Raw genomic sequence first — 24,632 nt, 5'->3', positions numbered from 1 at the left:
GGCAGCAACAAGTCAGAAACCAGGGCTAATCACTATGTCGACATCTAAAAATCATCCTTTTCTTTCCTTTTCTTAACAACTTTAGGAAGGGACAGACAGCCTTAAGGGGGATCTGAATGGGGGAATTTCTCCAAAGGCTCCCTCACTCCATCAGCATTTCCATACCACTGGCAGCTCGTTCCTTCCACTTCTGCTTGTTCTCTTGGATGTACTTGCTCCAGGTGGAACGGAAGCTTTTGATGTCAGCGTTGATGTCCCCCAGCTCAGCATGTTCATCTACAGAAGTCTGACGCCAGGTGGAACTGTGGGGCAGTGGGATACAGTCAGCACATGTTGCACATCCCCTGAGTGGTCAACGAAGGCAGCAAGGAACAACTGTGGACATTTCCTCTTCTCTCTTCCCTGTGCTGGCTCCTCTTGAGCTCTTCCACTTCACGCCTTGTCATCACTACATCTCTCTCTTACAGCTCTCTAGCAATGTACTGCCTGGTTACATACCGTATTTTTCAGAGTATAAGACGCTCCAGACTATAAGCCATGCCTACCTTTTTTGGTGAGGAAATCAAGAAAAAGAAATCTGCCTCTGCCTCCCAGTAGTTTTGCCTCGGTGCAGCAAACAGCAAGCAGCCTACTTTACTTTCATTTTCGTTTTCAGCGTAGCTTGATTAGCACAAGAAGAAAAAATCTGCTCCCAGCAATTTACCTCCTTGCAGCAAGCAGCAGAGGCCCCCGCAAAACAGCTGAGACAATCAACTTGTGCTAATTAGGCTGTGCTGAAGCTGAAATGGGCCGTTTCTTCTTACTGCCTGCTGCAAAGAGGTAAATTGCTGGGAGGCAGAGGCCAAAGGGTGGGGTCCAGTGGGTGGGCAGGGCTACATTCGGTGTATAAAACGCACCTAAATTTTTACCCCCTTTTAGGGGGGGAAAGGTGTGTCTTATACTCTGAAAAATACAGTACTTTTCTGAAGTTTGAGTTTGGAGGCCCATTCTCACCTTAAAACACCTCTTTTCCATGCATGAAACATTTTTTGATGGACAGCAGGGATTATAGAATCTGACATCCACCCAGCCTTAAATACAAGAACTTCCATTCCTCATTTGACCAGTTTCCACACTGATTCGGTAAATTCCGTGACGATGACCCAATACACCAAGATAGTCAACCTTTTTATACCTACCGCCTACTTTTGTATTTCTGTTGGTAGTAAAATTTTCTAACCGCCCACCAGTTCATGGGGAGAGGCACGAGCTATTCTGGGACAAGGCTCTTTTGTTTGCGGTTGCACTATAGCACCATTTAGTTTCATTTACGTAACGTGAACTAAACTTATGCGCAGGTGATACAAATAGTATATTTTCAGAAATTTAAATTGTCACGGGGAATTTTATGAAAACCTAATGAAAATGTTTTTAAATAATGCTATGAAAATTTTTTAAAAAGTCAATTAAATTTAAAAAAAAGGAAAGCGCTTCAGTATTGGACAAAACCCCTACCGCCCACCATGAAAGCTGGAACGCCCACTAGTAGGGACCAAGTTGACTACCACTGCTATACACTATGTCTCTATATCTATTGCACTTCTGCACTTTTTTTTTTACATTAAAAATTCCATTTTGAACTGTATCTTTGACGGGCTTTCAAAAAGTCACATTTTCAAACCAAGTGACAGGACATTCCTTTGCTCTTTTAAAGAAAAAAAAAGTCCAATAAGAAAACCTTTTATCTTATTCATCATCTAACCTTAACAAAAGGGTGGGAGGAATATATTCTTTCCCTGGGAAACATGCACTGAATCAGGGGTCTCCAACCTTGGCAACTTTAAGTCTGGAGCACTGCAACTTCCAGGGTTCCCCAGCCAGCAAAGCAAAGCAAAGCTTAGGTAGGGAAGTGGGTGGCTGTGAAGGAACGGGTGAAATGCTCCCGGTTCGGACCGGATCGTCTGATCCGGTAGCAATCTTGGCCGGTGGTTCGGAGAACCGGTAGTAATCATGGTGCGAGGCTCTGCCCACCAGCCCGGCTGTCATTACTTCTTGGTTTTAACCAGGAAATAATGTGTTTTGTACCCTCTGCGCATGCGCAGAAAGGTTTTGCATGTGCACAGAGGGTAATGTGCGCGCATGTGATGCACGCACACGTGCACTTCTGAACTGGTAAGGAAGATAAGTAGATTTCACCTCTGCGAAGGACCCATGCCTTCTTCAATCCATTTAGAGAGGAAGGAGAGTATGACTACATACCATCAAATTGTATTATTACAATGGCTGATCACAGTCATTCAGATGTTCAGGCTCGATCCGGCATTTTTATCTAACCATCAAATCCTTCTCAAGCACCTGGGAAAAGGATGTGGCTGTTTTATAAAATCAAAGGTGCCGTTGCAGAATGCGAGCTGTTCCAAGTACAGCTGCCTTTTGCAATTGATTTATTATGTAATTGACATATTATGGTTTGTCATTATGATGGCTTGTCACACAGTCAGCCAGATGTCTAGGCTGGATCTGGCATTTTAAATCCACCTATCGAACCCTTTCCAAGGTTACTATTCTTATTTTCTGCTTCTTTTCAGACACCGGAAGGAGGGGCTTGCAAAAGACCTTGCACGGCTCTCTGCAGTCAGGGTCAGCTCTCAACTGGAGGATGAAGCTATCCTTCCTGCTGGAGGAGATGTAAGAAAATTCTGATTCTGATAGCTAGGCTGAGGCAAAGGAGTTTATTTAGGTATTTATTTGATGCTGCCCGACTCCAAACTTCACAATATACCAGACAATATAATAAAAACAACATCGTGTTCAAAGGCTAGACCAGTCAGAATGCCATCAGGGACCCAGAGAAAACAGTTTCTGTTAAGAGACAGTAGCATTTCCCCCCCAACCCCCAGAATTGTGAACAAGATGGAAAAGCAATCTTCCACCTGCTGATCTACATTAGGGAGGTCAGATCCAGTGGTGAAATCTGAACCGGTTTACTACTGGTTCACTGGCCACGCATGCGCAGTGCGCACCACGCATCAAATGCGAGGTGCGCACATGCAGTACACGCCAAAAGGAGGCATGGGGTAAGTAAAACAGTGTGCGTGGGGGGGGTGATCAGCTGTGGCGCGCAATCTTTTTTTACTTTTAAAAGCATTGTTTTTACAACCTCTTCGGCCAAAGAGGTTGTAAAAAATGCTTTTAAAAGTAAAAAAAAAAGGCTCTGACAATCAAGCAATTCAGCTGGGATCATCAGAGCCTTTTTTTAACCCTTTAAAAGCATTTTTTTACAACCTCTGCGGCCTAATAGGTTGTAAAAAAAGTGCTTTTAAAAGTTAAAAAAAAGCTCTGACGATCGCGTGGCTCAGCTGGGCATGGGGAAGGGGCAGGGATTTTTGCAACCGGTTCTCCGAACCACCTGCTGCCACCACCTGCTGCCATCGCTCCAGATCAGCTGATCTGATCCGAACTGGGAGCATTTCACCTCTGGTCAGATCAAAGAGTTGGAATGTCGGAGAAGCAGGACAAAATCCTAGGAAGAATTCATGCTACAAAGCAGTGTTTCTCAACACTGGCAACTTCAAGATGTGTGGACTTCAAAAATCTGCCTCTGCCTCCCAGCAAATTGCCTCCTTGCAGCAAACAGCCTGATCAGCTTCACCACAGCCTGATTTAGCACAAGCAGCTGATTGGCAGTTGGATCTGCCTCCTGTAATACCACCTATGAGCTGTTCCAGGCTGCGGGGATCGCCACTGCCCATCGCGACAGTTGCCATCCATCACCACTGCCACCTATTGCCGCCTTCGTGTGCCCCGATTTCAGCCTCCACACGTCGTTTTCGGCCTCCGCACACCCCATTTATGGCCTCCACGCACCCCATTTTTAGCCTGTTCCAAATGGCGGGGATAGGCGGCGGCGGCGATCCCTGCCACCTGGAATGGGCTGAAAGCAGGGTGTGCAGAGGCCAAAAATGGGACATGTGGAGGCAGTGATAAGTGGCAATGACAATGGGCGGCGACTGTGGCAGTGGGCAGTGGTGATCCCTGCAGCCTGGAACAGCTGATCGGTGGTATTCCGAGAGGCCAATCCAACCACCAATCAGCTGCTCGTGCTAAATCAGGCTGTGCTGAAGCTGACCAGGCTGTTTGCTGTTTGCTGCAAGGAGTTAAATTGCTGGGAGGCAGAGGTCAAAGGGTGAGGGTTGGCAGGTAGGTGGGGCTTCAGCAACATTCTCTGTATAAAATGCATAGACAATTCCACCCACTTTGGGGGGGGGAGTGCATCTTATACACCGAAAAATAAGGTAAATACAAACCTGCTCTGCTGGCTGGGCGATTTGTTCTTGGAACCTTCTTCCACTAGTGGGATGATCATTTTCTCTGCTACGTCTGTCAGAACTTGGAAAGTGGGTTCCACAATAAAGTCAATGAAACCTGTGGAAGGAAAAGAGTGTTAGGCACAAGTCCATGGGCTTCTCTGCTTTCTTCTGAAAGGTTACACACGGAATGCAATGAGGACAGTTCACTTTGCTGTCCCTGTGGCAGGAGAAAATAAGCCAACGGAGTGGAGAATACATGAGCATCTCCATTATATTGAGGGAGGAAAGGAAGAGGCAGTCAAGGAGAGCTCCACCATGGCATACAGTCTGGGTTGTTGTTTTTTTACCACTCACCAATCTGTGACTGGGCCACCAGGGTGGATGTGCGATCACACAATGGGGAAAAAGGCAATCCCAGCTCAGCTTCCTTGTCTCCCTATGAAAAACAAGGCAGATAAGAACCAAGTCTTGTAGTGTGGTGGCTGAGGCAGACACTGGCGAAACGGCATATGTAACCCGATCGGTGATATTCATGGAAGGTGTTAAACTTGGCTAGTTTTAATTTTATTTGACTGTCCTGTGGCGCAGAAGTCATGCAACCCAGCCTCGGGAGTGCTTCACAATTCAGTGTATGATATAAATCCAGAAAATTTGCTAATTGGCTAAACAGGTGTAACACGTAGTGCAAACTCAGCCACGGTTCAATGCATGGAATATAATCTTTCAGTGAAAACTTGATGCAACCTGACAACCACGGCTTTGTTTCAACAAGCGTTTGTGACCACCAGAAAGGTGAGCATGGTTTCAGCAGTCCTATCTGGCATCTGAGCCCGAATGTTATAACTCCAAGGGAGAACCCCAGGCATACCTGGCGGAAGAACTCTTCCATGAGAGCTTTGGTCCATTTGCAGTGCACCGGCCATTGTTTGGTGGGGTGGCTGATATCAGCTGCATGCAGCAACAAGGAAAGGGCTTTTGATTTGTCGATCCTGGAGAAGCAACAGTACAAGAATAGCAAGAATGGGGTCAGATCTTGCCCCTAGTATAATGTACCTGCAAAGGCACCAGTGTCCCAATTGGGACAGGCAGCCTCCTGTCTGCTTTGCTAGGCTCTCACCTTTGCTGCTGTAGAGAAGCCTGATTTAGCAAGTATCAACACCCATCGCATCAAGAAGCAGAATTACCACTACTGTGTAGTACATCCTTATCCCAGAGACCTCTGGTGTTTTATAGCTGATTTTTAAAAATCCAGCTATACTCCTTAGGCAACAGGAGAAACTTCTGCCGCTTCTCACTTTATGCTGTGAAGACCTTGGCTTTTTCCCATGCCTTCTGCGCATGCCAGGAGCAGCCAGGAAAGAACCTGGGCAACCTCAAAGAACTGTTGACTATTATTCAGAGAAGATGCAGCTCAGAAAGTCCTGTCCTACCCATTTTTTCATCTACAATTCTATCTATCTTTCTATATCTATCTATCCAGTGGTGGGATTCAGCCAGTTCGCACCACTTCAGGAGAACCCATTGTTAACTTTCTGAGCAGTTTGGCAAACTGGTTGTTGGAAGAAATCATTAGGACAGAGAACCGGTTATTAAATTACTTGAATCCCACCACTCTATCTACCTACCTATCTATCTACCTACCTACCTATCTATCTATCTATCTATTCTATCTATCCATCCCTCTCTCTCCCTGTCCTTCCCTCTCTCTATATGCATGAGTGTGTTTGTGTGTGTATATAATCTATCAGTATCTATTGATCTATATATCTAGTTTATAGTATAGTATATCATCTCTCTGTCTTATCTAGTTATCTATTCATCATCTATCTCTAATCTATCATCTATTATGTATCTCTCTCATCCCTCTATGTATCTATCTATCTATATATCTATCTATCCATCCCCCCTCTCTCTCCCTGTCCTTCCCACTCTCTGTATGCATGAGTGTGTGTGTGTCTATATATATATTGTGTGTGTGTGTGTGTGTGTGTATACACACATATACATATACATATATAACGAGTTTTTTCCTATCGAAGCAACCTGGTCTACCCAAATAATATTACATTTAATACACACACACACATATATAATCTATCAGTATCTTTGATCTATATATATAGTTTATAGTATAGTATATCATCTCTCTATATCTATCTATCTATCTAATCATCTATCTCTGCAAAGGAAGCATTATCTACCCTCACTCTGAATTGACTTAGTTGTCAGCATCATCACTGGAAAACTCCCTGAGGTTAGCTAAAGAGCTTTCTAATGTCTGCAGATTTTTCAATGTTTTTTATGCCTTCAAATTCATTTTTTCTATTACATATCCAGAAGTCATTATAGCATTTTTTTTTAAAAAAATACATGCATGTGCACACACAGCCCTCCTTCTGCCATTTACCGTTCCAACTGCTGCAGGGAAGTTTTCATGGACTTGACTTGCTGGAAGTGACAGGACATGTCTGTAGCCAGAACCATTTCAATCACCAGTGACCGGAGCTCCCTGCACCCCATGAAATAAAGAAACACAGCCTCCATCAAACACATTCTTCCTTATGTGTTTCAACTTCCCACACAAATACATTCTGCAGATAAACCCGGAGGAATGGAGGGGGGGATCTATCCATTCAGTTACCATGAGTGATCACATTTGAGTTGAAACTCTAAAATCCCAGAAGAAAAATTCTGCACCAAGATGACACAAATATCAAAAACGTTTGAACATCAACTAACATTGTTACCATGTTTAGCTTTTGATATTGTTTGATAATGACAGTCATGTCTTTAACCTTTTTTCCTGGGGGGGCTGGAAAGATTCAAATTCCATTAGAGACACGCAAACGCTTTCTGTCTATTTAATGTATTCCCAAAGATAATATATCTTCACACAGACTGTTTTGCTGCAGGAAGTCTTTGGAAATCCTATCTTCCCAGCAGTTGTAATATGTTTATCAGAAGGAGTCTGCCAACTTTTATTTCATTTTTTTTTTGCCTAAGAATGGATTTAATAAGTAATTATCTTTGCGGTTGAGCAGCTGAGCTTAAAAATAATTCAGTAGAATTTAAAAGCTTAATTTCACCATGCCTCTAGAATCACACAAACAACACACACAAATATATGCATCCCGGAAAATTCTAATTCGAAAATCTGTGTAAATTCCATTGCAAAGTTCACCACAATGAGTGGTACTAAATGTACATGAGAGATGATATGTGCTCCATTTCCTGCCTTCCCTCCCCTTCTCCTCCCCCACAAATCTTATATTTCATCGAATCTAAAGATTTATTGCTCAAGCCACAAAAAAGTGGTTCCTCAAACGTGGTAAGAGGAAAGGGGAGCCGACTTCAAGAAAATTAAGACAATTTATCATAATAATTATGTACAAAGCCTCATGGGCCCTCTCAGCTAGGCTGAGGGAATATTGTAACAACAGACATGGGCCTAAGATGAGAACATCTGGATTGTAAATTGTCTTGAATCTGGAAATAGTTTCAAACCTGGGTGTCAGGCAGAACAATAGAGTGCAGGATGAAGCTGTCAATCAAGCCAGTGGGAGGTTGCTGGCATGGTAACGAAGCTCTCGTTCAACCTCTCATGAATGAAAAGGCGTATGAAAAATAGGAGAGCCACAGAGCAAGTCTTGCAAGCAACTTTGGGATGAACGCTGGTAGAACCCAGAACCCTTGCCATCACTGCTTATTAGTCATTGCAAGACTCCCTGAGCCAGAGGTGGATTTCAGCAGGTTCTGACTAGTTCTGGACAACCCATAGCAGAAATTTTGAGTAGTTCAGAGAACCAGTAAATACCACCTCTGACTGGCTCCTCCCACATCTATTCTCTGCCTCCTGAGTCCCAGCTGATTGGGAGGAAATGGGGATTTTGCAGTAACCTTCCCCTGGAGTGGGATAGGAATGGAGATTTTACAGTATCCTTCCCCTTCCATGCCTACCAAGCCACGCCCACAGAACCAGTAGTAAAAAAAATTGAATCCCACCACTGCCCTGAGCAGCTATGTGCGTACACACACATACACAACTCCATTAGGAAGTTCCCTGCATCATGCAAAAGGACAATTTGTTACCTTTTGCTAGTAGGCCAGTTACGAAAACCAAGGATAGGTGATCAGAAATCTTACCGTCATACCATAAAATGTCTGAACAGCAACGGAGAACTTCTAAAGTTTAGAATCTAAATACTACAAACGCACAGCTTAGAAAGGTTTGGTATTATTTGAGTCATTTTAGCTTCAAAATATCTAGAAACATAATACCTAAAAAAATAATAATAAAATTATTTCTGCCGCCATCTAAGCAACCTCTATGCTATGTACAAGTCGCTGGTTTTGAGAGGCTGGGATCTCTTCCCTTCAATCGTTTTATTTATTTTATTTATTTATTTTGTCACAACATTATATATAAACACATATAATGAAAGAAAACAATAGGACAGGAACGGTAGGCACTTTTATGCACTTATGCACGCTCCTTATAGTCCTCTTAGGAATGGGGTGAGGTCAATGGTAGACAGTTTTTGGTTAAAGATTTTGGGAGTTTGAGAAGAGACCACAGAGTCAGAGTCATCCTTGGAAATGTAAGAGAAGACATGACACCCCAAACAGGAGATATCCAAAAATAAATGGATATCGGTTGGAACTGATTAAAGACAATTAGAGTCCCACATAGGAGCAGTTAACATGGTTATAACCCCAAGCCCGCTTAACTAGAGGAGGAAGCTCAACTTAATTGTCACCCTTTCTCACAACTATGTATAAACGCATATCATTTTGCAGGAAGAGGCCATCATGTTCCAGTTAACCGCAATGTTGACCCATCAGTTGATTGATTTCTGCCCTACTCCACTCCACAATGCCTGGTACCCCTTTGAAGCATTTCTCAGTGAAAGCATGCCCCCCATTTTTCCTGGTAACATGGTTCAGTAGAGAAAGGGAGGATGAGGGCTCACACAAATTCATCCTTGGCCAGGTTAACCAGTACGTTCATCTCCTCATCCTGCATCATGCGGAAGACGGCACTGATGTGGTGGTTCTCCAGAACTGACCGGTCGTTGTACAAAATGGCTGTATCTGACCTGAAAAAAAGGAAGGAAACCATAAAGCAAACACAATGTCAAGGATAGGGATGAACAACCTTGTTTTTTTGAGGAACTTTTCAACATTTTGGTTAACTCCAAACACAGGCAGTCCTTGACTTATGACCACAATTGAATCCCGCATTTTTGTTGTTCAGCGAAACATTTGTTAAGTGATTTTAAAAATTTTCTTGCCACAGTTGCTGAGGGGATCACTGAAATTGTTATGTTAGTAACCCGGTTGTTAAATGATTCTGGCTTCCCCATTGACTTTGCTTGTCAGAAGGTCGCAGAAGCTGATCACATGACCCTGGGACGCTGCAACCGTCATAAATATGAACTGGTTGCCAAGGATCTAAATTCTGATCACATGACCATAGGGATACGGCAATGGTCATAAGTGTGAAAAATGGTCATAACAAGATACCTTTTTCAATCCCATTGTAACTTTGAACTGTCACTAAATGAGCCGTTGTAAGTCAAGGACTACCTGTATACAATGGCCTACACCAGTTTATCTTTAATTGCATGGCAAAAAGAGGCCATGGAGGCCTCAAGTAACCAACACAATTGACTTACTATTCGTTATCGTACATTCCAAAAGTCTTTCAGAACTCTTCTTTCCTCTAAAACAGTGGTTCTCAACCTTTATAGTGCTGCGACCCCTTTAATACAATTCCCCACGATGTGGCGACCCCTTTAATACAATTCCCCACGATGTGGCGACCCCAACCGTAAAATTATTTTCATTTTGAATTTATTGCGCCTGAAGCAATATTGGCTAGCGATCTGAACTGCTTGCGATTGCCTTGAAGATGGAGGCATTAAAGCGGAGACTCCTCCCCTATTAAATTTATCGCGCCTGAAGCCAGATTAGGCTAGCGATTGGGAGTGATTGTAGCTGGCTTGAGAGGGAGACATCAGAGCAAAGATTTCTCTCTTTTTTAATTCATCGCGCCTGAAGCCGAATTCAGCTAGCGATTTGAAGAGCCTGCAGCTGGCTTGTGGAGTCAACCATTGGAGCGCGATTCTTCGACTCGCAAGTATACTTCCCATATTTCCGATGGTCTTGGTGACCCCTGGCAAATCGTCATTCGACCCCCAATGGGGTCACGACCCACAGGTTGAGAACCACTGCTCTAAAACAATATTGTACATTTAACAATGGAACGTCCATGCAACCTCTTTACTTACTTGGTCTGGATGTGGAAGCTGTTGGTGGTACCCGTGTGCTCATAGTCATGGATTGCAGCTGCAAAGATAATGGCCAGGGCCTCAATCTCTGTCAGGCAGTGCTGCAGAGGAAGAAGAAGCAGGAGAGATGATCAGCATCTTTGGGAGTGAAAGGGTGATGTCTGGGAATAACTCCAGAACTTTGCCACCATAAATGGAGGACAGGTTCTACACTAGAGAGTCATCCCTATGACCAAAACATCCGGATTCCATAACCTTTCTAGATCAGTTGCTGTCCTATCTGTGGAATAAATTTCACACGGACACTCTAGCAATTGCATTTCACATGGCAAGAAGGGAAGCAGCAACAAGGGACAGATAGATACCCATCTTACTGTCCTTTGGTGCACATCTGTGGCTGAGTATGTGCAAAATAAGATGCACAGATATAAACATAATTTTGCTCCCACATAGGACATGTTCCATTTCTCATCTTAGGATTCCTACCGCAAACATGGTTTTGTGTCATTCCAAAGAAAAATTCTGTAATCTGATATTTAACAGAATAACAGAGTTGGAAGGGACCTTGGAGGTCTTCTAGTCCAACCCCCTGCTCAGGCAGGGAATCCTATACCATTTCAGACAAATGCTGTCCAATTGCTTCATAAAAACCTCCAGTAAAGGAGCTCCCACAACTCCCAAAGGCAAGCCATTCCACTAATTAATTGTTCTCACGGTCAGGAAATTCTTCCTTAGTTCTAAATTGCTTCTCTCCTTGATTAGTTTCTACACCCATTGCTTCTTGTCCCGCTTTTAGGCATTTTAATAATAATAATAATAATAATATTTTAATTTGTATACCACCCTTCTCCCGAAGGACTCAGGGCGGTGAACAGGCAGATAAAATATAAATACACACAATAATTAAAAACATCCCTTAAAAAACTAATTTAAATGCCCAAAATGTTAAAAAACGTACTCCCCCGTAAAATCACAAAATTTTAAAAACCCATCCAATAAAAATAAAAATCAGGCTAGTCCAGCCATACGAAATAAATAAGTTTTAAGTTCGCGGCGAACTATTTTGAAGAATAGTTTGACTCCCTCTTCTTTGTGGCAGCCCCTGAGATATTGGAACACTGCTATCATGTCACCTCTCGTCCTTCTTCTAATTAAACTAGACATACCCAATTCCTGCAACCTCTCAAAGATAAGGATTTCTAGGTGTGCTGGGAATACAACTACCAACATTTTCAGTGGGCATCATTCTCATGCAGAGCCAACTGCTGGCTATGTCCTTCAAACCCGAAGAGACATAACTTAATGGCTGTGTTTTCCCCAATAAGTCTGTCCTGGTTTTAAAAATATTGGGAAAAGTAGTTCCTTCTGCCTTGCCTTAGTTGGAAAGTGTTGCTTCTTGCCATGGTACCTTCCCTTTTCAGAGAGATTTCATTTTCAAGATGTTTTATTTGCTAGAATGCATTTTAGCAGGTCAGATTACTGGTTTACTTTAGGGTTTGTTTGGTTTTTTTTACTTGATATGATTTTATATTTTAATATAACCTGTAGACTTTTTGCTTAATGCCCTATTTTTAAAAACATTCTTGATCTGGGGTGGGGGACACACACCTCACTTTGCAAACATTTGCTGACATTTGCGATCAGTTTTCCCAATTCCTGGCTTAGTGCTAACCTGGGGAGACCTCTAGAGGGTAGTGTTGTTGTTTGTTTTAGCATATGGCCGTTCACTTAGTTTTGATCAAGAATAATTTGGGAGCACAACAGCATGTAGGTCACATTCCTGATATTTGTCCTAGGTACAGCAGTGGTGGGATTCAGCCGGTTCTGTCCGGATCGCGCGAACCGGTAGTAGCAACTGCAGGAGGCTCCGCCCACCCACCCAGGAATATTTGCGCCACTACTGCGCATGCGCGCTCACATTTGCGAACTAATAGGGAAGGTAAGTGAATCCCACTTCTGAGGTACAGTAATTCATGTCACCCCAGCAGAAAGGTAGGCACTAAAACCCAAGATTTGAAAGTTTCTTCAGACCCCAAAAGCAGAATTAATTTTCTAAGCATGTAATATCAACACTTCCCAGCTGGAGAGTGAACAAATGGGGACATTTGCTGAAGCACTCAGTCTACAGGTTAGCCTTACCACCATGCCGGTGCGAAGCAGGAAGCAATGTACAGTCTGGGTAACATCAGCAGCATGTATCTGATTGTGATAAGGGTTCTTATATTTCCCATAACCAGCCTCCAGTGCATCCAGGAAAGTCATGAGGTACACCGTGGGGATCTGAAAAACAACAAAGACAAAGTGATCCTAGGCAAAACAGATCTCAAAACAGTTGCAAGCCTAGTTCTCTTCTATTGAGTCTGATAGTTGGTCCATCTGAAGAGCTGCGGTCATGCAGCGGTTAGAATGCAATAATGCAGGCTAATTCTGCCGACTGCCAGCAGTTCGATCCTGATCAGCTCAAAGTTGACTCAGCTTTCCATCCTTCCGTGGTCGGGAAAATGAGGATCCAGATCAGAGGTGGGTTTCAGCGGGTTCTGACCAGTTCTGGAGAACCGATAGCAGAAATTTTGAGTAGTTCAGCGAACCGGTAGTAAAAATTCTGACTGGCCCCACCCCCATCTATTCTCTGCCTCCTGAGTCCCAGCTGATCGGGAGGAAATGGGGATTTTGCAGTAACCTTCCCTTGGAGTTGGGTGGGAATGGAGACTTTACATACCCAATTCCTGCAACCTCTCAAAGATAAGGATTTCTAGGTGTGCTGGGAATACGACTACCAACATTTTCAGTGGGCATCATTCTCATGCAGAGCCAACTGTCCTTCAAACCCGAAGAGAAGTATCCTAACTTAATGGCTGTGTTTTCCCCAATAAGTCTGTCCTGGTTTTAAAAATATTGGGAAAAGTACTTCCTTCTGCCTTGCCTTAGTTGGAAAGTGTTGCTTCCTGCCATGGTACCTTCCCTTTTCAGAGAGATTTCATTTTCAAGATGTTTTATTTGCTAGAATGCATTTTAGCAGGTCAGATTACTGATTTACTTTAGGGTTTGTTTGGTTTTTTTTACTTGATATGATTTTATATTTTATTATAACCTGTAGACTTTTTGCTTAATGCCCTATTTTTAAAAACATTCTTGATCTGGGGTGGGGGACACACACCTCACTTGGCAAACATTTGCTGACATTTGCGATCAGTTTTCCCAATTCCTGGCTTAGTGCTAACCTGGGGAGACCTCTAGAGGGCAGTGTTGTTGTTTGTTTTAGCATATGGCCCTTCACTTAGTTTTGATCAAGAATAATTTGGGAGCACAACAGCATGTAGGTCACATTCCTGATATTTGTCCTAGGTACAGCAGTGGTGGGATTCAGCCGGTTCTGTCCGGATCGCGCGAACCGGTAGTAGCAACTGCAGGAGGCTCCGCCCACCCACCCAGGAATATTTGCGCCACTACTGCGCATGCGCGCTCACATTTGCGAAGTAATAGGGAAGGTAAGTGAATCCCACTTCTGAGGTACAGTCATTCATGTCACCCCAGCAGAAAGGTAGGCACTAAAACCCAAGATTTGAAAGTTTCTTCAGACCCCAAAAGCAGAATTAATTTTCTAAGCATGTAATATCAACACTTCCCAGCTGGAGAGTGAACAAACGGGGACATTTGCTGAAGCACTCAGTCTACAGGTTAGCCTTACCACCATGCCGGTGCGAAGCAGGAAGCAATGTACAGTCTGGGTAACATCAGCAGCATGTATCTGATTGTGATAAGGGTTCTTATATTTCCCATAACCAGCCTCCAGTGCATCCAGGAAAGTCATGAGGTACACCGTGGGGATCTGAAAAACAACAAAGACAAAGTGATCCTAGGCAAAACAGATCTCAAAACAGTTGCAAGCCTAGTTCTCTTCTATTGAGTCTGATAGTTGGTCCATCTGAAGAACTGTGGTCATGCAGCGGTTAGAATGCAATAATGCAGGCTAATTCTGCCGACTGCCAGCAGTTCGATCCTGATCAGCTCAAAGTTGACTCAGCTTTCCATCCTTCCGTGGTCAGGAAAATGAGGATCCAGATCAGAGGTGGGTTTCAGCGGGTTCTGACCGGTTCTGGAGAACCGATAGCAGAAATTTTGAGTAGTTCAGAGAACCGGTAGTAAAAATTCTGACTGGCCCCACCCCCATCTATTCTCTGCCTCCTGAGTCCCAGCCGATCGGGAGGAAATGGGGATTTTGCAGTAACCTTCCCTTGGAGTGGGGAGGGAATGGAGACTTTACAGTATCCTTCCCCTGCCATGCCCACCAAGCCACGCCCACCAAGCCACGCCACGCCACACCCACCAAGCCACACCCACAGAACCAGTAGTAAAAAAATTTGAAACCCACCACTGATCCAGATGGTGGTGGGGAGGCGTTGGGAGGCGTTGGTTGACTCTGTAAACCGCTTAGAGTGGGCTGTAAAGCACTGTGAAGCGGTATATAAGTCTAAGTGCTGTTGCTATCTAGTTTGGTGCCACCTGTATTAGTCCTTCCAAGCATGTTGTCCAATTATGATGGATTATAACTCCTCAGCCAGCATGGAAAGTCTGGCTTGAGATGATGGGGGTTGTAGTCTAAGAGGTCTGAAATGTAATCTGCCTAAGTAGTGGCGGCTCTCCAGAATTCCAGATAGGAGTTTTTCCCAGTCCAATCTGGAGATGCTGGAGGCTGAGCACAAAAACCCTTTTCATACCTTGGCTTCTATGCAGACTGGGATTCTTGTTTCAGTATATATGATTTAGTATATACTGCTGTCTTTTCAAACTTGGCAAGTTTAAGGTGCGTGTCATTCAACTCCCAGAATTCTCCAGACAGCAACTGGTGATTGGGACTGCAATTAGCCACAGTTTGTTCTCATAATGGTTTGTTGAAAAAGCCAGAGTGACCTAGGTCAGGGATCAGCAACCTGCGGCTCTGGAGCTGCATGTGGCTCTTTCACCCTCTGCTCCCTGTCACTCAAAATATGCATCACAACCGCCAATGTACAACACCCTCCAGCATGCGATTTATTGAACTTTTCAACACCCCCCCCCCAGTAAGCCAACCGTGGATAAATCCTTGAAAAGAAAAGTTTCAGAAGAAAACAGAATGTTTAATTCAATTACATATGCGAGTTTTGTGGCCACTCAAGAAATAGTCAGGCACGGGAAGGGTTTTGTGGCTCCCGGTGTTTTCTTTTCTGTGGGAAACGGGACCAAATGGCTCTTTGAGTGTTTAAGGTTGCAGACCCCTGACCTAGGTGGTACATATTGGCAAGTCAAATTGTGGCTCAGCGTTTGTTTTAAGGTAGAGCTAGACAACTGTAGCCTTACCATGAATATCAACATCCTCTCTCATCAAAGCAACATCTCATCTGGAAAACGTTGCACTATTTGACTCAGGAGAAGCAGCTGGTCTCCTGCTGAGGTTTTGGATTATCACTCCCATAATTTTATGCCACTGGCTTTGCCCATGAAGGATGATGCGTGTTCAGGTATAAACATCAACCAGGTTTCCATTATTGTAACCTTCCCCCCTCCCCCCCCCCGCCCAAAAAAGCCCTGGTAATCTAAACAACATACACTGAGAGCGTATGCACCAAGACAAATTCCTTGTGTGTCCAATCACACTTGGCCAATAAAAAATTCTATTCTGTTCTGTTCTGTTCTATTCTATATTAAACTTCTGTTGTGTTTTAATGCGAGAAATTACCATGATTACGTTGCTGGCGTCCTACCAAGTCGCAGCATCTGCCAACTTTGGCCAATATTAAAAAACAAACAAACCAGAAAAGCTAAGTGGGATCAAATCTACTTCTTTAAATCACTTCTGAGGAGATCAGCAAGGGCCATACGTGATTCAAGAGATCTCTGTTGGAAATTTGGCAAAGACGAAGAAGAGGCAGCATCTAGTCCTCAGCCTGCTTTCAGTAAACTTTTACCCAAAGTGCTCCATCACTAGAGGTTTTCCAAGTAGAGATTGGGCAACCATTTATTTGGGGTGTATAGGGTTCCCTGCCTCCCCTTGCAGGGGTTTGGACTAGAAGGCCTCCAAGGTCCCTTCCAATTCTGTTATTCTGTTAAGTGCTCAGGTTGGGGGGAAAGGGGGGAAAGAAGAGAAAGGACCCAACCCACTTCTGACTCGATCACAGACCGCTCTGGCTTCAACCTTTCGCCTGCAGACCCTCCCAACTGATCACCCCTATAAAAATAGGACCTCAACCCTCCCCCCCAAAAAAGTGCACCCTCTCTCCGACTTTAAAAGTAGCACTATAATGCCGCAATTTGGAATGACAATTTAATTTGTAGGCATACAATGATTACCTGGATGTGCTCAGACCCATTCGTTTCTTACCTTGAAGCGGCTGTTGAGATTGTGGCGGGTGAGCAGTTCAAAGACAATCGTGCGCAAGGCATGGTCTTCACTCACTCTGTTCAGTGCAAAGACATCGAAAAACCAGAGGTCAAGAGTCTAGGAAGGAAAACAGAGGTAGGGTGGAAAGACCGAACAGGAGAGTCAAATCTGCTAAAACTACTAAGCAAAGGACTTACATCTGGTGTAGTAAGAGGGAAAATTGGGATAAGGCTCCAGAAGAAAAGGATTTTTTGGTGGTTGTTTTTTTTAAAAAAAGGGCTATTAGATGGAACTTAATATGAACCAAGAAATCCATTTCTAAGTATTAATCATTCACCTAACAAATAGGTTTATCTATCTGTCTGTCCATCCATTCATCTACCTAAAGGTAAAGGTTCCCCTCGCACATATGTGCTAATTGTTCCTGCCTCTAGGGGGCGGTGCTCATCTCCGTTTCAAAGCCGAAGAGCCAGCACTGTCCGAGGATGTCTCCATGGTCATGACTAAACACCAAAGGCACACAGAACGTTGTTCCCACCAAAGGTTGTCCCTATTTTTCTATTTGCATTTTTTTTACATGCTTTCGAATTGCTAGGTTGGCAGAAGCTGGGACAAGTAACAGGAGCTCACTCCGTTACACGGCACTAGGGATTCAAACCGCTGAACTGCCAACCTTTCGATCGACAAGATCAGTGTCTTAGCCACTGAGCCACTGCATCCCTTACACACATCCACCCTTACACACACACATTATAGACCCATAATACACTTAATGTTTACATACTGTCAGGCTCCACACAGAATTACTTCTAGGCAATTTATGGTTCTTCACCTATAGGCAGAAATCTTGCCAAACTAAAGCAACTACTTGCATCATTAAAGATATCTAAAGAACTTCTAGGGAAGGATTGTCTTGACCCTCTTTCTCCCGACCAAAATATCTAAATTAGCCTTTCGATTCTCTGGAAATGCAGCTCTTCCCTCCTGGGAATCCAGACTGCATTCTACCACAAGCACAATCCTATTTCAAATTATTCCAGGTGGTTTATAATATGTATCAAGCAGAATTCCTCTAAGCTTCTCCCTTCTGCGGTGATTAATTAGCTCTACAGTGTGGATTATTGATGACTGGTCAGAACTAAGACTTTCGGGAAAGCTTTGCCTCCAGTATCCTTTTTATAGAGCGGATAGCAGGGGATAGTTCAAAAAGTGTGACTCATAAATATTGACCCGCATGAGTGGCTTGAGGTGATGGGCAAAAGTGGCCTTGAGAATTGGGGTGGGGTAAATGACAGAAGCCTCCTCTCAAGCAGGATAAACCACCTGTCAAGCCCAGCTCCGGCTCGACACATGACGCTACAGGAAACCGGATCATGGGAGCAGCACCTAATCAAAGATCCAAAGGGATGATATATCAAGGACTTGTTTGAGGGCTGCAGGGATCTGCATTTGGCAAGCATGAGAAAGGAATCAGCACACTGGCGGCCGGGATAGAGGGAGATGAGGGCTGGGCGTTAGGAAGAACTGCTTGAGTTCCGGGATTTAGCAGATGACGTGGCAGCCGAGGCTGTCAGACGAGGAGGGAGAGAGCGGCTGGGTGTCCAATCAACGGAGCAGTTCAGCCATGGGGCAGGGCATGAGCAGCATGGGATGTTTAAAAGGGGCTGAGAGGCAGAAGCTCTCAGCGCTGACTTTATACAGAGAGACCTCGACTTTTATTGAGACCCGGTTTGTAGCAGACCCAATAAAAGAAGTCACTATCGGAAAGAAAACCAAGTTGGCTTGTTCATTCTCATGGCATCTGACACAACTGTGGCTGAGCAAGCCGAGACCACCGATGCAAAAATTAGGAATTATTACCAGAGTGTAAGGCTCATTACATCCAACACAGGTAGCATAGTGTTGTTAAAAAGGCAAAGAGTTGTTACCTTCAGACAATTGATGACCGATTGAGAATAATTGGGTCCCACAGCTGTGTACGTTCGGCGGAACATCCTGTGCAGTAGAGAACACAGTCAGACAGTCCCTGGGAGATCTGGCTTCCTTTGCAATTAGTAATAGCTTCCAAATCCCATCAAGCATGCAAGGAGCGTTCAGCTTTCTCCAGGCAAGGCAATAAATTTCAGGCATGTCGAACTGGAGCCTCTTCTCCAGAGATACTAAGAATCAATAGCCCAGTAGCGTTCCAGACAGATTCCCCAGACTCACGAGGCTCACTCTAATTTACTATGTTTCATAATACAGGTAGTCCTCAACTTACCGACCACAATCGAGACCAACGTCTCTGTTGTTAAGCGAGACATTTTTAAAGTGGGTTTTGCCCCATTTCACGACTTTCCTTGCCAGGGTTGTTAAGTAAATCACTGCAGTGGATAGGTTAGCAATCTAGCTGTTAGGGGAATCTGTTTTCCCCAATTGACTTTGCTTGTCAGAAGGTCGCAAAAGGTGGATCACGTGACCTTAGGACACCGCAAAGGTCATAAATATGAACCAGTTGACAAGAGTCTGAATTTGGGTCAGATGCTGCAAAGGTCATAACTATGAAAAACGGTCATAAGTCACATTTTTCAGTGCCGTTATAACTTTGAACGGTCACCAGGGGTGACATTCAGCAGGTTCCGACAGGAACTGAAGAACCAGAAATTTTAAGTAGTTCGGAGAACCAGCAAATGCCACCTCTGGCTGGCCCCAGAGTGGGGTGGGAATGGAGATTTTGCAGTATCCATCCCCCAGGAGTGTGAGGGGAATGGGGATTTTGCAGTATCCTTCCCTTGCCACGCCCACCAAGCCATGCCCACAGAACCGGTAGGGAAAAATTTTGAATTTCATCCCTGACGGTCGCTAAACGAACTATTGTAAGCTGAGGACTACCTGTGTAATAATTTTCAATTTCAATTTTCATCACTATTATATGCATTTTTATCTATTTCCTCCTTTCCTCTCGCTCCTTTTCATTATCCCCTTTCCTAAACTAGAACTAAGATACATTCCTCTGTGCAGATTCCCCAGAACTAAGTCAGATCCAGATTGTCCATTTGACCCCCTTTGCTCCAACCTGATGCCCTCCTGACGAGGCTACACATCCATCACCCCTAACCAGCATGCCTAACCATGCCAATAGGAGATGGGGTTCTCAGCTGGGAAAAGCTATCTTAGGGCAAAAAAAGCTATCTTTCCTCTATCATCCCATGTGAAACATTCCTACTCCATCCCACAAGCATTATCCCTCATCCCTCACATCCTATTCTGCTCTAATCCCAAGGAGCGGCAAGAAGAACCAAACCTTTCCACGAAGATGCCAGCTTGAACAGCATGCACAATGCTGCGAAACTTGGGTTTCTCCTCTGAACGGCGCCCCTTGGACCGGGTCTGCTGGGTGAAAGTGGAGGCCAGCCAGTCTCGCACTTCAGAAGGTACCGCATCAGATTTGATCTCTTGGAGTTCATCTTCCGTGTCCAGAATCTTCCTGAAACAGGAATGGTGCCAGTGGGGAGAGGAAGGACAGATGATAAGGAATTCGAGGCAACGTCCGTCACAATAGGAGACAAAAGCTGCAATTACATTGCTTCCCCCCCACCACCCCGAAATAAATAAATCAAAAAGCGCCCACCGAACAAGGGTAACATTGGCACTTTAGGCTGGTTTTCAACACTGACGGATCATCTTTTAAACGTTAAAAAGAATTTTGAAAAATAAAATGATGAGACGTTTAACCCAAGTCTCCTTAACATTGCCTACACTAGCCTGTGAGTTAGATGGCCTTAAGTCATACTTATTTGTTCATTCATTCATTCATTTTCTATAGCTACCCATCTCAGTAAATGACTCCGGGTAGCTTACAATTCAGAACATGTCTTACAATTAAAAATTTGAAAAAAACATTTTAAAACAATAAAAACAATAAAACCAGGAGGAAACCTTAGACCATCCAATTCAAAATACACAAGATATTTGGCCCGTTACCAATATAGCCAGGAAATGGGGCCCTTGAGGCATTCAACAACCCAGGCTCGGGAACATAGCCAGGTTTTTATGGCCTTACCAAAGGCTAACAGGGTTGGGGGCATTCTAGTCTCCGAAGGGAGGATTTTAGCTGCACCAGTACTAAAGTAGTATGTGTCCCCTTAGTCTGAAAGTGCAAGAGCAGCTTCAAGGTGAGTAAAGCTGTAGGTTTTCAAGCATTACTTTGGAGGGAAGTCAGATGACTGGTAGAAACTAAGAGCAATTAGAATAATGGCCCAGTAGGGATCAATAATGAAGACAACAAATTTCGTATTGTTTTCTGACAACTTAAGAATGGATGAAGAGCAACTCAGCAATAAGGAAATGCCATTAGTGCTTCTCTGGATCTTGGATAGAGATGAGGTTTCTTCCGATGTGCCCTAAGTGGGGCTTCTCTTAGTATCTGGGAGAAAGTATTTTCTACAACTTCACTGAAGGATGATTTTGTAATTTAGGTCAGCGATCCCCAACTTTTCTGCCACCAGGGACTGATTTCGTGGAAAACAATTTTTCCACGGATTGGGGGGGGGGCAGTTTCCCATGCAACCTAGATCTTATACATGCCCATGAAACTTCACCTGTTTACCCACTGCTTGTGCGGATTGATTCCTAACAGGCTGCAGACCGATACCGGTTCCAAGCCTGGAGGAGCCCTGATTTAGATAACAGCATATAAGAGTACTTGACTCTCTCTCTGGATTCAGTGCACTCAAGGTTGATGAATTCTTTATATGTCAGGCTGCCACTAGGGGGAGCCACATCCCTTCTTAGTGAACTGAAACATGAACTGAAATTCACAGCAAGATCCACTCAATAAGGCTGGTAAAACTCAGCAGAGTTTCTGCCAACATCCAAACCATGACACCAACCACCCTCTTCAAATTACTGCCAAAATGGTGGTGTTGCTTCAGGAACTTCCCGTAATTCAGTTTATCCCAGCTTTCCTCATGCTGGATGCTCTTCAGATGTAAGGACCAACTTGCTGAATATTCAACAATTCTCAGGGACATGAAGTCCCTAAGCGTGGGTGGTGCTCGGGTCTGGAGATGGGCAGTTTATCCAGGGGCACTCATTTTGACTTTAGGGAAGGAGGGGGAATCACGTTGGACCAGATAGACATCCACAAGGCTTCCCAACCCTTCCATCCTCACCTGGTCTCATCAATATAAACTGCTTCAAGCAAAGAAGCTGTATATTCCAAATTCTTCTTCAGCTCCTCAATATTCACCTCTCCTGTCTCCAGCTGTTTCACCATATACCGCAACCTGCAAATCGAGAAGAAAAAAATGAAGTGGAAGGGAATAAGTAGACTAGGTAAAACTTCTTTCCTTGGCTCACCTCCTGCCATAGAGCATCTCTCATCACAACCCAACCTCCTCAAGAAAGTGCCAACCAACAAGAAATCATATTCCAGAGATTTGACACTGCAGCAAGCAGATAATCCAGGGGTGAAGTGCTCCCGGTTCGGATCGGATCACTCGATCCGGTAGCGATGGCGGCAGGTGGTTTGGAGAACCGCTAGCAAAAATCCCTCCCCCCTCCCAATGCCCAGCTGAGCCGCATGATCATCAGAGGTTTGGGTTTTTTTTTACTTTTAAAAGCATTTTTTCTTCGGCCAAAAAAATGCTTTTAAAAGTAAATAAAAAGCCTCTGATGATCGTGCGGCTCAGCTGGGATCATCAGAACCTTTTAAAAGCATTTTTTCTACAACCTCTTCGGCCGAGAAAGAGGTTAATATACTATTGGACACAGAGTAACAGCATCCATATCGTCAGGCGATATGTTAAAACCTATTAGAAGATGAAAATAAGGCCAAAAAAAAATCCCAATGTCCAGCCACGAAACTGGCTGTTCTCCCTTCCAACCTATCTTATTCGCAGGATAAGGGATTTAGAATACCATGCTGAGCCCCTTCAAGGAACATCAGGAAGAAAATACAACAAAGTGAATAAGCATGTAAGGAATTCCTTTTTTGATCCTGAGCCCAGTAACATAGATAGAAAATAAACAAACCCAGGTTCCTTGCCTACAAACAAAACAACGCTATAGAGCACTGCACACCAGAACAACTAGACACAAGAACAGTTTCTTCCCAAATGCCATCACTCTGCTAAACAAATAATTCCCTCAACACTGTCAAACTATTCACTAAGTCTGCACTACTATTAATCTTCTCATTGTTCCCATCACCCATCTCCTCCCACTTATGACTGTATGACTGTAACTTGTTGCTGTATCCTTACGATTTATATTGATTGTTTCCTAGTATGATCTGATTGCCTATTTGTACCCTATGACTATCATTAAGTGTTGTACCTTATGATTCTTGATGAACGTATCTTTTCTTTTATATACACTGAGAGCATATGCACCAAGACAAATTCCTTGTGTGTCCAATCACACTTGGCCAATAAAGAATTATAGTCTTCTAATCTAATCTAACAAGCCTCCTTTTCTTCTCCCGAGTTGCCCTCAACCAAGAAGAGTGTTGGGCCTTCTCCATCCAAATAAGCAATCAGGAAACAATCAATATCAATATAGATCGTAAGGATACAACCAACAAAGTTAAAGTCATACCGTCATAAGTGGAAGGAGATGGGTGATGGGAACGATGAGAAGATTAATAGCAGTACAGATTTAGTAAATAGTTTGAGGGAATTATTTGCTAAGCAGAGTGATGGCATTCGGGAAAAAACTGTTCTTGTGTCTAGTTGTTCTGGTGTGCAGTGCTCTATAGCGTTGTTTTGAGGGTAGGAGTTGAAACAGTTTATGTCTAGGTTGTGAGGGGTCTGTAAATATTTTCACAGCCCTCTTTTTGACTCGTGCAGTATACAGGTCCTCAATGGAAGGCAAGCTGGTAGCAATCATTTTTTCTGCCTAAATAAATATAAAGATAAATATGAAGATAAAATATAAAGATATGAATATAAAGATAAAACCAGAAACTTTTCTTTTGGGTTTAATGGAAAAAGACTTGGGGGAAAAATTGGAACTTTGATGCTATATTTGTTGAAGGCAGCAAGATTACTTTATGCACAAAAATGGAAGGACACTTTGATCCTCACAATGGATGAATGGCTGCAAAAGTTGATGGAATTAGCAGAGATGGCTAAACTGACTGCTTTGATTAAAGAAAAAAATACAATTACTTTGGTTTCTATTTGGAAACCGCTTCTGGACTTTGTGCTCAAGGTGGGAAAAAATTAAACTTTGATTTTGGGTTTTACCGATTAGATAGGTTTGTTGTTATAGAAATGGCAAGTTTATACTACTATGTAAAAGCAAAAAGTTGAGGTTTGATGTTACTATCTTATCCTACTGCACCAAAGGGAGTCGAAGTCAACACTTTTTCTTTCTTTTTCCCCTTTTTCCTACACTTTTCCCTTCCCTTTTCCCTCCCCTATCTTTCCTACTATTTTCCTACTTTTGCATTTTTGTATTTTATGTTATTAATTAAAAAAAATTGGAGCAGGCTGGTCTTCTGCTATACTATACAGCAAAGGTGGAAGCAAAGATTAGGAGTGATTTCAACTCAATGTTAAGACAGGAAGCAGAATTCAGCTCGGGGGAGACTTTAGAAAGCCAAAGTTTGATATGATAGAACTTTGGAAAGTTCTATCATATCACGAAATCTAAAATAGACAGTTAATATCAAAAACATCATCAAAAAAGGACAACAAAGACTGTTCTTTC

The 24,632-nt window shown here is 43.5% G+C and overlaps 1 protein-coding gene across 2 annotated transcripts in view; it reads right to left on the bottom strand.

The window, feature by feature from the left end:
• The window catches only part of PDE1B (phosphodiesterase 1B), a 165,085-nt gene that overhangs the window by 6,259 nt on the left and 134,194 nt on the right, over positions 1-24,632 (bottom strand). The window contains exons 3-14 of one of the 2 annotated variants that reach the window (XM_058168669.1): positions 22,091-22,204; positions 20,221-20,403; positions 18,866-18,932; positions 16,938-17,054; positions 14,268-14,408; positions 10,580-10,680; positions 9,260-9,385; positions 6,697-6,798; positions 5,158-5,278; positions 4,644-4,725; positions 4,287-4,404; positions 166-302 (exon numbers count right to left, since the gene is read on the bottom strand). In XM_058168669.1, coding sequence (XP_058024652.1) covers positions 166-302; positions 4,287-4,404; positions 4,644-4,725; positions 5,158-5,278; positions 6,697-6,798; positions 9,260-9,385; positions 10,580-10,680; positions 14,268-14,408; positions 16,938-17,054; positions 18,866-18,932; positions 20,221-20,403; positions 22,091-22,204 — 1,409 coding nt within the window. Of the gene's footprint in view, positions 1-165; positions 303-4,286; positions 4,405-4,643; positions 4,726-5,157; positions 5,279-6,696; positions 6,799-9,259; positions 9,386-10,579; positions 10,681-12,718; positions 12,879-14,267; positions 14,409-16,937; positions 17,055-18,865; positions 18,933-20,220; positions 20,404-22,090; positions 22,205-24,632 lie in introns of those variants that run through there. The other variant, XM_058168668.1, reaches the window with a different exon arrangement.

This window comes from Ahaetulla prasina, chromosome 2 (assembly GCF_028640845.1).
Source record: "Ahaetulla prasina isolate Xishuangbanna chromosome 2, ASM2864084v1, whole genome shotgun sequence".
Taxonomy (NCBI): Eukaryota; Metazoa; Chordata; class Lepidosauria; order Squamata; family Colubridae; genus Ahaetulla; species Ahaetulla prasina.
This window is presented reverse-complemented; position numbering and strand designations above follow the sequence as displayed.